At 42.4% G+C, this 14,736-nt stretch overlaps 1 protein-coding gene across 1 annotated transcript in view; it reads left to right on the plus strand.

The window, feature by feature from the left end:
• Positions 1 to 205: 205 nt before the first annotated feature.
• Positions 206 to 14,736, plus strand: part of RBM20 (RNA binding motif protein 20) — a gene marked incomplete at its 5' end in the record, with an annotated part of 174,696 nt that continues 160,165 nt past the window's right edge. The window contains one exon of the mRNA XM_081104738.1: positions 206 to 354. Coding sequence (XP_080960864.1) covers positions 206 to 354 — 149 coding nt within the window. The remainder of the gene's footprint in view (positions 355 to 14,736) is intronic.

The raw sequence follows: 14,736 nt of genomic DNA on the forward strand, positions 1-14,736 counted from the left end.
GGCGGGAGGAGGAGGAGGAGGCGGCGCCGCCGGGACTGCCTCTTCCCCGCCCCTCGCGTCTCCTCCCCGCGCCACCGGGAAGGACAAGGGGACTGGGCACGGGGACCCCGGCCAGTGAGCGTCCGTGTCCCGGGGCCGCCCCTCGCGTGCGCTCTCTCGCCGCGAGCCGGGACAGCTCTCGCTTCACCGGGTGCCGGCCGCAGCCATGAGCCAGGACGCGGACGCCAGCGGCTCCGAGCAACCGGACAGAGATGCCCGCAGCGTGCCCGGTGCCCCGGCGCCTCCAGCCCCGGGCCCGCGAGGGATGCAGCCGCCGCCTCCGCCCCCAGCCGGCCTACCCCAGATCATCCAAAAGTAAGAGGAGGGAGCGGGGTGCGCTGGGGAACGCATCCCGGACGCCCCCTTCCGTGGCTTTCCCTCCCCACGGAACTTATCCGGGCCGCCAGTGCGTTTGAAGTTCTCCTGCCCATTTTCCCTGCGGAGTAGGCGTCATTCTGGCTGTTTGCGAGGTTGGGGACGAGGAAGCCTAGTTATTCAGGGAAAGTAACTTTGGTTTTCTTTATCCCCCTTTGCTCCTCTTCAGGGATGTCACTGGATATTTTGAACTAAAATAGCCCACATTAGGGGGACATGGACCAGAGGTTCTATTTCATCTTTCTGGTCCCAAGAGGCCGCCGGAACGTATGGAGAGCCGCGCGTGAGTGTGCGCGCGCGTGAGCGTGTGCGAGTGACATGCCGCCACCAAGAAGGCGCTCTCAGTGGTGCCTCTGAAGGCCACCAGCGGCCCTGGGTGCAAAGGGCGGCGAGGGTTTGTAAACAACATGTTTTGCTTTGCCCCGCAAGACGTGTTTACACTTTGCAAGAAGGCCCTTGCGAGGAGTTTTCAGTGGCGCAACCGTTTTCCATTAAAGTTAGCATCTCGCGATTCCGGCCTGTGCGCCCCGGGTGGTCCCCCTTCAGCGGCTTTCCCCGCGCGCGAGCAGGTTAGGGTGGTCCACAGGCCGCCGACTCCCTTTCAGCCCACGCGGGGACATAAAAGCACCCCGGGGACGTTGTGTTACTTCTTTTGAGGCTTTATTCCACAGTGTGAGGCCTAGAAGGTTGGTTTGTTGGAAGGATATCTGTTCTCCTAGGGGTTTCAAGCCCTCAGCTTCTAGCGAAGTCCTCAAAGCTAGTGTCAGAAGTAGAGCGAAACCTGGATGATGCGAGCTTGGGCGACATTGTCGAAACTGGAGATGTACACACAAGCACAGCAAAGCCAACCTTCTGCAACAGAGCAGGCGTCTTTTCCAGCGCTGCTGCATGGATGCTTTGAGTTACATAAACTTTCTTAAATGCAGGAAGAGAAATAACCAGTGATGGGATGTAAATGGAAGTAAGTGGTACTTAACTGTGGTGGTTAAGGCTGATTTATGTAATAGAAAGGAGAGTGAAAATTCAAGTTTGACGTCTAAGAACGCTGGTATATTTCAGAACAAAATGGTTCCCGTTTTTTTTTTTTGACTAGCAGAACACAAAGCTCCATTTAGGACACTTTTTTTACTTTAACTTTTATATAACTCAGCGGCTAGCAACTTTCCAACTACATAAAAATTGAAAATGTTTTATATTGTCATTCTCTTCCTATTGTTTTGCAGATTATTTCAGTAAGACTAAATATGATTGACAGCTTATGTACATCATTATTTAAATTTTCTCTTTAGTCTTTACTATAATTATAAACCCATAGAGGAAAACATGTTTAAAACTTAAATTTCACTTACTAAAAAAAAAAAAAAGATGCTTAATTGACCAGTTATTAATTGGAAAACACCTAATGTGCTTCTTGCTGGGCCAATATTTTGTGGCTTAAGATTAGGCTGCACATTAAATTTATTGAATTTGCTTTTGTATTGTAATCACCCTGCACTTTCCTACCGTTTACATTTAATTAGAAAAAAAAACACTCAAAACAAAACTAGGAGTTTTATGCTCACAGAAAAGTCTTCGTAGATGGGTGTCTGATGATGAAATGTTGCCAGGTCGAAAATAAATGCCATTTTGTAGAAAATGGATCGTTTAACGTATATTTCAGTGACCGCGTATGCTAAGTAATTTACCCGGTAAATTCATCTCCATTTTGGAAATTCTGTATCTGGAATATCTTACTTTGAAAAGATGAGCGTAGGCTTTTCAAAGATGGCCTCTCCTGCCAGAAGTGGAGGATGGAGACCTCAAGCAGCGCCTGACAGCTCGCCTTGTTTGACAGATCAGTGCAGGAGCCAGGTCCAGGCCAGGGAGTGTGCCTGTGGGATTTGATATTTGTGCGCTTCTCTTTCAAGGTCTTTCTATATAAGGATGATTTGGGGTTCGCGCTCCCCTCGGTACCCACAGAGATTCCGCTGGGACCAGGCGTAAGGTGGCAAATGCTTTGCAGGTCCACCTTGAGTGCGCTGAAACCTGAGCATGTTATTTTGAAACTACGTTTGCATAATTTAATCTGAGCAACCGTTTTTCTGTAGTTATGAGGCGCTGTTTGCATCAGCCATCTTTGAGACAATGTAGTGGGGAGGTTGCCTTTAGCTGAGCAAGGAGCTGTTGGCCTCTTGATTCGGAATTTTGTGAACTAGAGCTTTGGATGCACTTCTCCTCCAGTGGATCAAATATGAAATAAGTTTTGTTGTGGGACCCGTATTTTTTTCTAGTTATTTTAGTGAGGTTGTTATGTAATTTATAAGAGGGGAAGCTAGGACCTCTTTCACAGTGATGAAAAATATCAGTCTTCATATCGCTTAGCGTTTAAGGATTACAAGAAATGTTTCACTTCTTAATGTCTCGGTATGTCTTAATGTCCAGGTGTACTGATTTTCATTAATAACAGCTTTCATTTGGGGTAAAGTCAATGACTTGATGAAATAATCATCATGATCATAATAAAAATTGCTTCCCATTCACATAGATTGTATTTGGCCTTAAGAGAACTGTGGTATATTACCTTTATGTCGATAAACACATGGGGTAGCACGATGAATAATGATATTTGTGCACTTATCTTTCAAGGTCTTTCTCTACAAGGGTGATTTGGGGTTTATGACTAATAATAATGAGACTGGTTTTGGTGTTTGTTTTATGAAAGCCAGTCTCAGTACTTAGGAAGATTGCATCGAAAGTTAATTTCTGTGGAGTACTTTTGTTCTACTCGGGGACATTTAGTTTTCTTATTATTGCATTCTTGGTTTTCATCAAGAATAGTCCATGATCTTTCTGCTCTTGTTAACCCCAGACTCCTGACCAATATTGGCATTACCGATAAAGACTGTCAGCGATGTTCAGATTCGCATAGCTCATATCTTGTGGGATCTTTGTTTTAAATGTGCATTCTCTAAGTTGGCCACTGTGGAGATATTATTGCATAAAATGTAAAACATTATGTCAACCACTTGGGCAACAAGAAATATAAATAATACTTTGAGAGGAGATTTGGGATGAGTTTAGAAAATCAGAATAATTTGAGGGCTTAAAATATATTCTCCGTATCAGCAGAAAGTAAGCTAACATTGAGCTGTGTGTTTCGGGGAATGCTTTTTAAGGATTTATCATCTTAAGCATTCACATTTTCAAAAGTATTTTACATTTTAATTTTGTGCTTTGAAATCAAACCTAGTTCTGGTTTATAAGAAGTTATTTATTAACCTCGATGAACATCAGAAAGTGGAATCTTAGGTTATACGTTTTACAACTCTCTCCACAATGAAAGCAGGCTATTCAATTCTGCGTGAAATGTTGACGGCAATTGTCAAATGCAACTACTAAATGTACCACTAACCCATGGTGAAAATTAACCAAACAAGCACACACACCTTCCATGAGGTGACCACATAGGTGATTTTTCTGAAATTATTTGATTTACAGCAAAATATTTCTGGCTAATGTATGACATCGGGTTGCATATTTAGTTTGAGTGTAGACGACTTACTTTTTCCCTTTCCAGATTATTTCGATAAGCAGTGAATAAAAATGAATTATAAAAATTGAAAAAGTTTTGGGTTAGCATTTGCTAGCTCTTGTCACCGGCCTGTGTTTGTGACTTATGGAGATATAAATCCAGCTTTAATTTCTCAAGTTTATGGTCTTCCGCATGGCGTTAGTTACACTGGCCGACTGTGTTTTGCTGACTGTGTTTTCAGAGCAAAGTGCTCTCCTCGATTCAGAATAGAAAATATTACAAGTCGTCACTGTGATTGCAGAGAATTTTTGCAGACATTCTGCATTTGGAAAGATCTCCACGCATCTCTTATGAAGCAATATGCAGGCGAGTTATGTGTGATGTCCACCCACTTTGATGGACATGCTGACAATTACATCCAAAATTAGGGAGGAAATAAGAATTTGCCAAAAGGGATATTACCTCACTCATACTCAGTCCGTTTCTGGAAAAAGGATGGAATTTCTAACATCTGTGCCAGTTTCTAACATCAGTTTGAGTCCGTTTTTAGGGGAAACAGGGATACAATTGTGGAAGGAATTTTGACAATTTTAAATACCATCTTAAACTGCACGTAAGACAAGCATTCAGCAGGAGAAAACATCTGAAAGGATTAAGCGGTTACCCAAAACAGCGAAGGAGAGAGGGTGGGTTTTTAGCATTCTGCAAACTTTCTTTGCTTCTCTAGAAAGTCTCTTAAGGGTATTTTTTTTTTTTTAAAGGAAATTGTGCTTGAGGGTTTGTTGTGCTAAGTATTTTTAGATAGTAAGTGTAGCCATCCAGTTATGAGTTTTTCTGACATGTCCAAAGAGATCAGTATTATGAAATGTAGTACATTATTCCCATTCGTCATGGTAAATGACTATACATATGGTGTACACAGGGCTGGTCCAATGCCAGAGCTATAGGGAAAGAAAAGAAGAAAAACTTGATCACCCATTTTATTCTTTTATCACTTACTCTTTTGCTACCTCCTGAGCAGTTTATCAAATTCATAATTTTAAAATCCCAGTTGGAATGTGAACTCTGATCGGTTAGGATCTCTTTGTCTTTCCTTAGAGTTACCAGGGGGGAAAGAAACCCCGCCAGGATCGACTCACAGTGAAATGATCCTACATTATCCAGTTTCTTTCTCTCTGTCTCTCTCTCTCTCTCTCTCTCTCTCTCTCTCTCTCTCTCTCTCTCTCGATTTCTTTTTCTTGCGGCTGTAGGTTTTTGATTCCAGTTAAACTAATATTTCTTCTCTGCCACAACAGCTAATCCTCCAGGGGACAAACTAATGTAGTGCCATCCACAGCTTTGATAAACAAGAATCCACACAATGTTGGGAACCGGGGTCTAATCAAGGGCTAGAATGAAATGGACTGAACTGAACATGGAAGGTAAGGCTGGAAGAAGCAGCTTGAGATAGCGGAGTTGAAACTCCAAAGAGACATTCAGAGTCAGGGCTCCTTTCTCCCTTCATCAGCCGGTCCCCCTGCCAGACAAAAGCCTGAAGGGGTTTCCTGTGCCACAAAAACCCCACTTCATCTGATTTTCATTTCCTGCCACAGTAATTATCTTGTTTGGGATGGTCTCACTGATAGGATTTGGTGTATTTTAACAGGGAAAGTGGCTGTGCAGCCACAGCTGGTGTGAGTGACTGGTAGCTGTGTTTAGAAGAGCCTGTTGAAAAGTTTTGCAGAATGTAAAGTGATCCGTATTCCAGAGTCAGAGCAAAGACGGTAATTAGTGGTTTGTGGAAAGGAGTTTATGGCATTTCACTTTCTGGGTAATGAACCTGGTCGGATCTTGGTGATATGTGTGTTATCCTGGAAACCTGATCCTGCTTGTTCCCACCAGTAAGAAGACTGGGAAATCCTGACTTTAATTAAATAGGCACATTTTTGAATCAGGAATGTGAATTTGGTTTCCAACACCGCCGAGGGGGTGTTGGCGGTGGGCTGATATTTTGCCTGGCTCGGTGGGTGGTCACCGTTTAAATTCCACCCAACTAAGGTTTCAGTCTTTGACATTTACAGACAACGAGTTTGGGGATAAGTCATCGCTGCCAGCTGTTTGAGAAAGAGGTGGAAGGGAAGGACCCTTGCACCCTCCAATATTTTATTTGTGTATTTTGGATATGATGCATATTCTAATATGATAAAGTCTTTTTTTATTGATTGATTTGAGAGAGAGAGAGAGAGAGAGAGAGAGAGAGAGAGAGAGGAAGAGGAAAGCGATAGAAAGAGACAGACATCAATTTGTTGTTCCACTTGCTTATGCATTTATTGGTTGCTTCTTTTTTTAAAAAAATATATTTTATTGATTTTTGACAGAGAGGAAGGGAGAGGGATAGAGAGTTAAAAACATCGATGAGAGAGAAGCATTGATCAGCTGCCTCCTGCACACCCCCTACTGGGGATGTGCCTGCAACCAAGGTACATGCCCTTGACCGGAATCAAACCTGGGACCCTTCAGTCCCCAGCCCAACGCTCTATCTAGTGAGCCAAACCGGCTGGGCGTATTGGTTGCTTCTTATATGTGCCCTCACTGGGGATTGAGCCTGCAACTTTGGTGTATGAGGACAATGATCTAACCAACTGAGCTAACCAGCCAGGGCCTGTGATAAAGTCTTTTTAAAAATATATATTTTTATTGATTTCAGAGAGGAAGGGGAAGGGAGAGAAAGATAGAAACATCAGTGATGAGAGAGAATCATGGATCGGCTGCCTCCTGCACACCCCACACTGGAGATCGAGCCCGCATCCTGGGCATGTGCTTTGATTGGGAATCGAACCCTGACCTCCTGGTTCATAGGTTGAACCTCAACCACTGAGCCACACAGGCTGGGCTGTGATAAAGTCTTTACAGCAGCGGGAGTTACGGCCAAGTCAATCGATCCTCCTCTTTCCTATGTTCCGAAGAGAAATAAGTCCCCTTGACGGTTTACAAGGCAACTTTTCCCACTCACTGACAGCACATCCGTCAGGGAGATGGTACACGTTGCTTTGAATGTGTTTTATGAGCAAAAAGGGAGCCGTTAGGCAACTTGCATGAGGAGGTGTTAATAACTTGTAGCTCAGTTTGCTGAATAAATCTTTCCATGTGTTCAGAAACAAAAGGCTGAGGGTCACGCATGGGCTGGGGGGTGGTTGTCACCCCATAAAGATAGTTTTCACGCCACTTTGCCCTTCTTTTAATGTGGGTATTTGCTTTAAGGATGCACGAGGCCATTTGCTGCTGCCCTTACTTTGCACCTGCTTTTTCTCCATCACAGTAAAGACCCATCAGTTATCAGTTGCCACTTCCCACTTCTAGCCCAAACCTGGAAGCCTCCGCTCACTGCGGTCTGGACATCTTAATACTTTTCAGTTTTGCAGCTTGTCTGTAGATCCTCTCCCAAATTTGTTTTTGGCCCTGAGTACATCTGCCCTCCAACCTGACCCCCAGTGTCATGACCCTAAAGGAGTGGACAAGGTTGTGTAAATTCTAAAGGTACTTCTTTTGGTTTATTTAAAATTCATTATCGAATAGGATGATTTAGGATCTGCCTGATATTGGCAAGTGTCAAAGGGACACCTTTGCTCTAAATTAATTATTGGGTCTCTGACAAAAAGGGGCAGAGAGGACAAGAAAACCTTGGATTGGGAGTGGGTGACCTGGACAAGCCAATTAACCTTCCGAATCCAGCCCCCCCAGGGATTGGAAATGAGCGATGGCAGTTCCTTCCAAGAATAAAATTATGTGACCCTCCAGGAATAGTGCTGAGTGGTTGTCAGAGTAGCGTGCCTCCCCTCTCCTGCTGTACATCTGATAGAATAAACTCCATAGCAGTTCTATTTTTAAAAATTTTTATTATTTTTAAAAATGTATATTTTTATTGATTTCAGAGAGGAAAGGAGGGGAGAGAAAGATAGAAACATCAACGATGAGCGGGAATCATTGATCGGCTGCCTCTTGCATGCCCCACACTGGGATCAAGCCTGCAACCAGGGCACGTGCCCCATCCAGGAATCGAACCATGACCTCCTGGTTCATAGGACGAGAAGCTCAACCACTGAGCTGCTGGGTCAGCAATATTGTAGCCATGGGTCCAGGTACATGTTTGTGAGATTGGTGGCTCATGGAAACAGCAATGACCATTAAAATGCTTTCTCCAACATTTGCCAAGGGTATTTGAATCAGTGACATGATTTTAAGTCAGAAAAATAGGCACTGTCAGTGAGAAGGAGGACGTTTGATATCATCTTCTAGTCACTAGAAATTTTTAAAAGCGAAAACAATTATTTTGGCATGTCAATTATTTTTGATTGTTAAAATGAATACTTGAGTTTACACAGAGAATTCTGTTTTCAATTCAGGAGACAGGTCCAATCATTAATTGTCATGTCTCTAAGTTGGACTGTGTTAAACACAGGCAGGTGGGAGTGTGTTTGGTGATGTTGTTTTTAAAGACAAACACCATAAACTCGGGACCTGCAGGCGTCTTCTAGGGGCCAGACCACCGCGCGCAGACCGGACTCGGTGAACCGTGAGGCAGGGTCAGGCTGCTGCGTGGGTTGCAGACACGCGGCCCAGAGCTCGCGGCCTGAAAAACACTTGGCGGAGAGATCGCGGTTGTCCAAAGGCGGGGCCTCGGGTTTCCCCGTGGCCTCCTTGCGTGGAAGGGACCAGGGGTTGTTTCCAGAGCCTCCGAAGGTCGGGCCTCCTTGGGCCCTGCGTCCTCCCGGGGTCACCGGGTCACCGATTGCCGCGACCCGGAGAGCCTTGATTTGCTTTTTAAGAGATTTTTTAGAGCCTTCTGCATAAAATGGGGGATGGGTTGTGTGATTAAATCATAATGATAGACTTTAAGTTACATACATAAGAATATTTGTTGCAGCATTGTCTAGAAGAGCAAAAATTAAAAATCGGCTAAATGGTCCTCAGTTGAGAAAATCAATCATTTGCATGTATAATAACAGCGTGTACTATTCAGCTCATTAGGACAATTTTGTTACTTTATATTGATTAATAGGGGACATAAACCAGATAATACTGTTAACTAAAAATGATCACATGCAGCATGCCCACACGGATCTCATGTTTGTTTGTTTTTAAATGTGTATGGTTGTCTACACAGGTGCCTGCGAAGCCTGGGGAAAAACACCTAAAGAACAAACATAAAGATGTCAACAGTGGTTCCAACTCTAGGTGGTGCAGCTATAGGGGTTCGTCTTTTTTTTAAAACTTTCTGTTTCTTTCCATTAGTGTGTATTAACTTTATAATCAGAGAAAAGAAAACTGCATTTTTTAGAACAAAAATAGGAATAGACATTTCATATTGGTATTGTACTGTCTTTAAGGCTCAACTGCCCATTACGTTAGCATTTTAGATTTCAGGCCTGGACGGCATCTGAGAGCTGCTTGAGCCCCGCCCTCCTATACTTCCCCGTAAGGCAAATGAGCATCATAGAAGACAAGTGAATTGTTCAAGGTCACACAGCAAGGCACTGGTCAGGCTGGGATGGGAATCCTCATCTTTCTATTACGTTTCTGCTAGACTTTTGTCTGCCTGGACACAGGGGACAGTGGAATGGAGAACATTCTTAAACTATTTAACCATGGGCTCTAGTCTGTTCAGATCCCTCAAGGGGATTACAAAAAACATCCTTGGCTATGTTTTTTTCGCCTCCCTGACTCCTGGTAGGTTTTTTTTTTTTTTTTTTAAAACAATAGTTTATTTTTAGCAAGAGAGGAAGTGAGGGAGAGAGAGAAACATAGACCAGCTGCCTCCTGCATACCCCCTACCAGGGATTGAACCTGAAACCTGGGCATGTGCCCTGACCAGCAAATCGAACCGGCAACCTTTCAGTTCACAGGGGGACACCCAACCAACTGAGCCAACACCAGACAAGGCCCCTGATAGGTTTTTGTGCAGGTGGCGGTAGACTGGGTCTTCCCAGGACATCTCCTGCTCTGTGCCATCCTGCCAAGCAATCCGAGCATCATACTCCGCTCCTCCAGCTACGTGAGAGTAAGTGGCATCACCCTCATTCTGTTATCATAGCTAAGGAAATTAATCTTAAATAATTTTTTCTACTGAACACTAGATTTCTAACTTTTTCAAATTGTTCTAAAAATATCTCATATAGCTATTTAAAAACAACAACCTGGTCTTGCATTTGTTTATGGTATCTCTTCTAATTTAGCAAGTATACCCGCCTTTTTCTGTTCTTTGTGACGGAAGATTCCAGATTAGTCGTCTTGTAGAATGAGCCATGACCTGGATGTGTCTGTCGTTTCCTCATGACCAGTTCAGATTAACCATTTTGGTAACGGTATGCAACAGGTGATGTCTGTTCCACTGAGTTTGTTCCTTTGGTCAATGTGGCCACCACCCAGTCTCTCCTTCGTAACGGGACATCTTTTTCTTAGTGATTACTAAGTTGTCTTTGGGACAGATACCGTGAGACCCTCTGAATATTCTGTTTTCCAACACACTTTCATCTAGTGGTTTTGTATTTTAATTTGACCATATTCTGAAAAAGCCTCCTTGGATGAAATATATGGAACTTAAATGATAACTAAATATCATGTTAGAATGGATAAATGGTTTAAATCTGATAGCCTTGAAAATATGTTGTATTGTACCAGCCTGTGCATATATCTGGAGCTTCTGGATTTTTCTAGTCCCGACTTAATAGGAACTTAACTGATGGGCCAGTCACTTCCTACTTAACCTCTACGGCAGGCATTCTGTCACGAGCTGCAGTATTTTTTAATGTCCATATCAAGTTAATATAAATCCCTTTTAATGCTGGTGGCAGTGAGTGGATGCTAATGTCATTTTTGCTAGCTCACACAATTTTTTGGCATCCTCTCGAAACTATGTCCACTCTTCGCAAAAACCCTTTATTTTCCTTTTCAAAATCACTACATGAGGCTGACTTTAAAAATGACTGATGACTTGCCCGGGAGCCTAAACTTGGTGAGTCCCGGAGCTGGTCTGTGACTACCAGTTTGTTCATGCTTTTTAGATTTAAGTTACACAGCTATTTTTGCCTCTTCCAGATTGGTGCTTTTATTTTCATGCAGAAAATATGTATGGGGGAAGGTGGTGTGGAGTAGTGAAAAGAATCAGGAGCAGCCAAGCTCTGTGTTCCAGATTCAGCTTTGCCTCCACTAATCCTGAGCCTCAGAGTTCTCATCTGTAAAAGGGAACAATAATATAAAGTGAATAACAATGAACATTCATTGAGTGCTTCCTGAGTGCCCTCTACTATCCTAAGCACTTCACGTATAATTCATTTAATCCAACAATAATCCTGAGGTAAGGGCTGTTATTTTCCCCATTTTACAGATGAGTGTATCAAGTCACAAACATTTAAAGACCCAACAAAGCTAAGAAATAGTATTTATGAAAGAAGTGGTGGGGTGGGGCTGGGATGGGAGAATGTTAGGTAAATATCATTTTTATGTAAATATCTGTGTCCTCAAAATAATTTCTATAAAACCCATCATTTACAAAAAAAAGTATAGAAAAAAAATTGCTGAAATAACTTTGAAAGTAGGTAAAATTTAATTTGAGACAAACTAAGCAATCCAATTAAAACCATTCTTTTGGGTCCTACCCCCCTTTTCCCCTGTAATGTAAGCACGCCTTTTGGTTTAAAGTGAAATCCATATCCCAATTTAAATTCCACGAGCAAATCTGACTCTGGCATCGATTCACTGTCTGACTCTGCTTGTTAGGCATGTTAGGCAAGATCTGAATTTGATGCTCACTGAGAGTATATAAACACTTATAATCCTCTCAGCATGTGCTAAAATAATAACAGATATGATAGTTTGGTTTGCAAAGCGAGTGTCTGCCAAGTCCTACCAGACCATTTCTGAACCAATTCAGAAAACCAGGAATCAGCAATGATTTAAAGTGTCCTGGGTTCCTATTAATAGCAAGAAGAATTCCTGACTTGAAACATGGCCACATCAAGCTCGCTCAGTCTCTACCGGGCGTACTTGTTGAACGGTCTTAGCAGACATTGTTACAGGTGTTCTTTTGCTTCAAGAAACCACGGTATGTAAAAAAAAACCTGACTTAATAGAACCCATAAATCAGGAAAGGATTGTTTGCTTTTGACCTGTGAAAGAACTTATGGTCAAGTTCCTCGGTGTATTTTGATTAGACATTTAAGAAGTCTAAGAGTTTAGAGGTCCAATGATAATTTAAACAATGTTTTTGTCTGTTTACAGAGGCATACTTGAAATATACTAAGCTGTGCGTGTTTAAAGCATCCATCAAACAATCAAGCTTATAAATATTTTTTTATCAGCCCCGAAAGTTTCTTCATTGCCTTTTATAATTTATTATCCTTCTCTCTTTCCCTTAATCCCTTCCCCCTCAGGCAATGACTGACCTGCTTTCTATCACTGTAGATGAGTTAGCATTTTCTGGAATTTTATACAAATGGAATCACAGTATGTACTTTTTTTTTTTTTTTTTTTTTTGCCCTGGCTTCTTTCAGCATACTGATTTTTTTGGAAGTAATATTTCTAAAAATTGTGATAAAATACAAATAGCATAATACTTACCATTTTAAATATTTTGAAGTGTAATTCAGTAGTTTTAAGTACATTCACAGTGTTGTACAACCATTATCACCCTCTAGTCCCAGAACGTTTGCGCCACCCCAAAAGGAAACCCTGTCCCCATTAAGCAGTGTTCCCCATTCCCGCCTTCCCCCAGGCCCTTGGCAACCACTACTCTGATTTTTGTCTCTAAGGATTTGCCTGGACATTTCATATACATGGAATCATAAAATACGTGGCCTTTGGTGTCAGGCTTTCTTTCACTTATGTTTTCAAGGTTTATTTATGTTCTAGTGTATATTAGTACTCATTCCTTTTTATTGCTGAATAATATTCCATTGTATAGATAGACCACATTTTGTTTAACCATTTATCAACTGATAGATTTGGGTTTCTGCCTTTTGACTATTGTGAATAGTGCTGCTCTGAACATTTGTGTCCAGGTTTTTGCTTGGACATCTGTTTTCTATTCTTTTGGGTATAGAATATCTTGGAGTGAAATTGCTGAGTCACATGGTAACTCTATGTTTGATTTTACTGTTTTTCAAAGTGGCTGTGCCATTTTACATTCCCCACCAGCAACGAATGAGAAGGGTTCGAGTTGTTCCACAGCCTTGCCGACACTGGCTACTTCCTTTGTTTTTAATTATGGCCATCCTAGCTGGTATAAAGTGGTATCTTATTGTGGCTTTGATTTGTATTTCTCTAATGACTAATGCTGTTGAGCATCTTTTCATGTGTTTGTTGGCCTTTTGCAATCTTCTTTGGAAAGTATCTATTCAGATCCTTTGTCCATTTTTTAATTGTTTGTTGTTTTGTTGTGAAACTGTAAGAGTTCTTTATAAATTCTAGATACTAGACCATTATCAGCTATATGATTTCCAAATATTTTCTCCCATTCCTTGGGGTTTCTTTCGGCATAACGGTTTTAAGGTTCCTCTGTTTTTTTGTGTGTGTGTGTTTTGTATATATCAAAAGCTTGATCCTTTTTATTCTATCTTATGGGTATATTATAATTTGTCTATCCATTTGCCTATTGTTTTAGGCTGTTCCCATTTTTTGGCTATTATAAATAAAGCTGGCATAAACATTCCTTTGCAAGTTTTTATGTGGACAGCCTTTTTGTTTTCTTGGGAAAATATCTAGGCCAATGATAATTGAACCATTTAGGAGCCCAGATGTTATACATTTTTGGGGGTGAAAATACCTTTGAATTTTTATTAAAAAATGTGTCTTTGAGCAGAGAATGTTAATATGACCCTTCAAGGCAGTTAAGGAACACAGGCTTTTTTTTTCAGGGTTAGCCACTTATTAGCTTAGTTTGTCTTTTCTTAGATGGAAAAATCTTCCTTCAGTAATTTTTCATGTGACAAATAATTACTATCATGGAGGTTGAGACGTAAGATGAATAAAACAACACAACTGCAGAACTTTAAGCTGGAGGGACCCTAGAGATCATCTAATCCAATTCTCTTGTTTTATAGAAAAGAAAGCCAGGTCCAGATTTACCAAAGGCCACTCAGCTGTTAGAGAAGGGAAGTGAGCAGAGAAACCTCTCCTGCCCGGGAGTGTCCCTTTAAGCCTCCTAGCAATGAGGCGTCTTTGAGGAGACGGTGCAGGGGGTGAGTGAGCGGCACTGTATTCCTGCTACTCCCCTGCGCTGCAGGGTTCACAGGCACTCTTCTCCCTCCTCGGTTACTCCATTTAATCCTCCAACAACCCTGTGAAGTAGGTAGGGATTAAGGAACTACTAGTAGTTCAGGGTCCCCTAGCCAATGATTGAAGAGCCCAGGCTCAGAACCAGGCTTCCGGCCTGTTCCAGTGTGCACTCCTCCCTTCAGTGCCACTGCCACTGCCACTGCCACTGCCTCCGTCCATGCCTCCCGACCTCTCCCACTGCCTCCAGCTGGGCCTGTCCTCAGATCTTTCTTTTCTCCACACCAGCACCACTTTAGTAATCTTGTCATCTGTTTGCTCAAGACCTTGCTGGAGCTTCCTGTTGCCTGTAGGTTGAGATGAGACTGTTTAGAAGCCCTTCTGGATCTGCCCCCCCCCCCCCCCCCGCCCGACACACACACACACACACACACACACACACACACACACACACACTTAGCTGTCCAGCCCTGGGCTTGCTGTCTTGACTGTCCTCCTCTCTCTACTGCACCGCTATTAGAACATGCCTTTAGTTTTTATGGCCTTTTCTTAGACCTCACCTC

Source organism: Myotis nattereri, assembly GCF_964212035.1.
Source record: "Myotis nattereri genome assembly, chromosome: 13".
Classification (NCBI taxonomy): domain Eukaryota; kingdom Metazoa; phylum Chordata; class Mammalia; order Chiroptera; family Vespertilionidae; genus Myotis; species Myotis nattereri.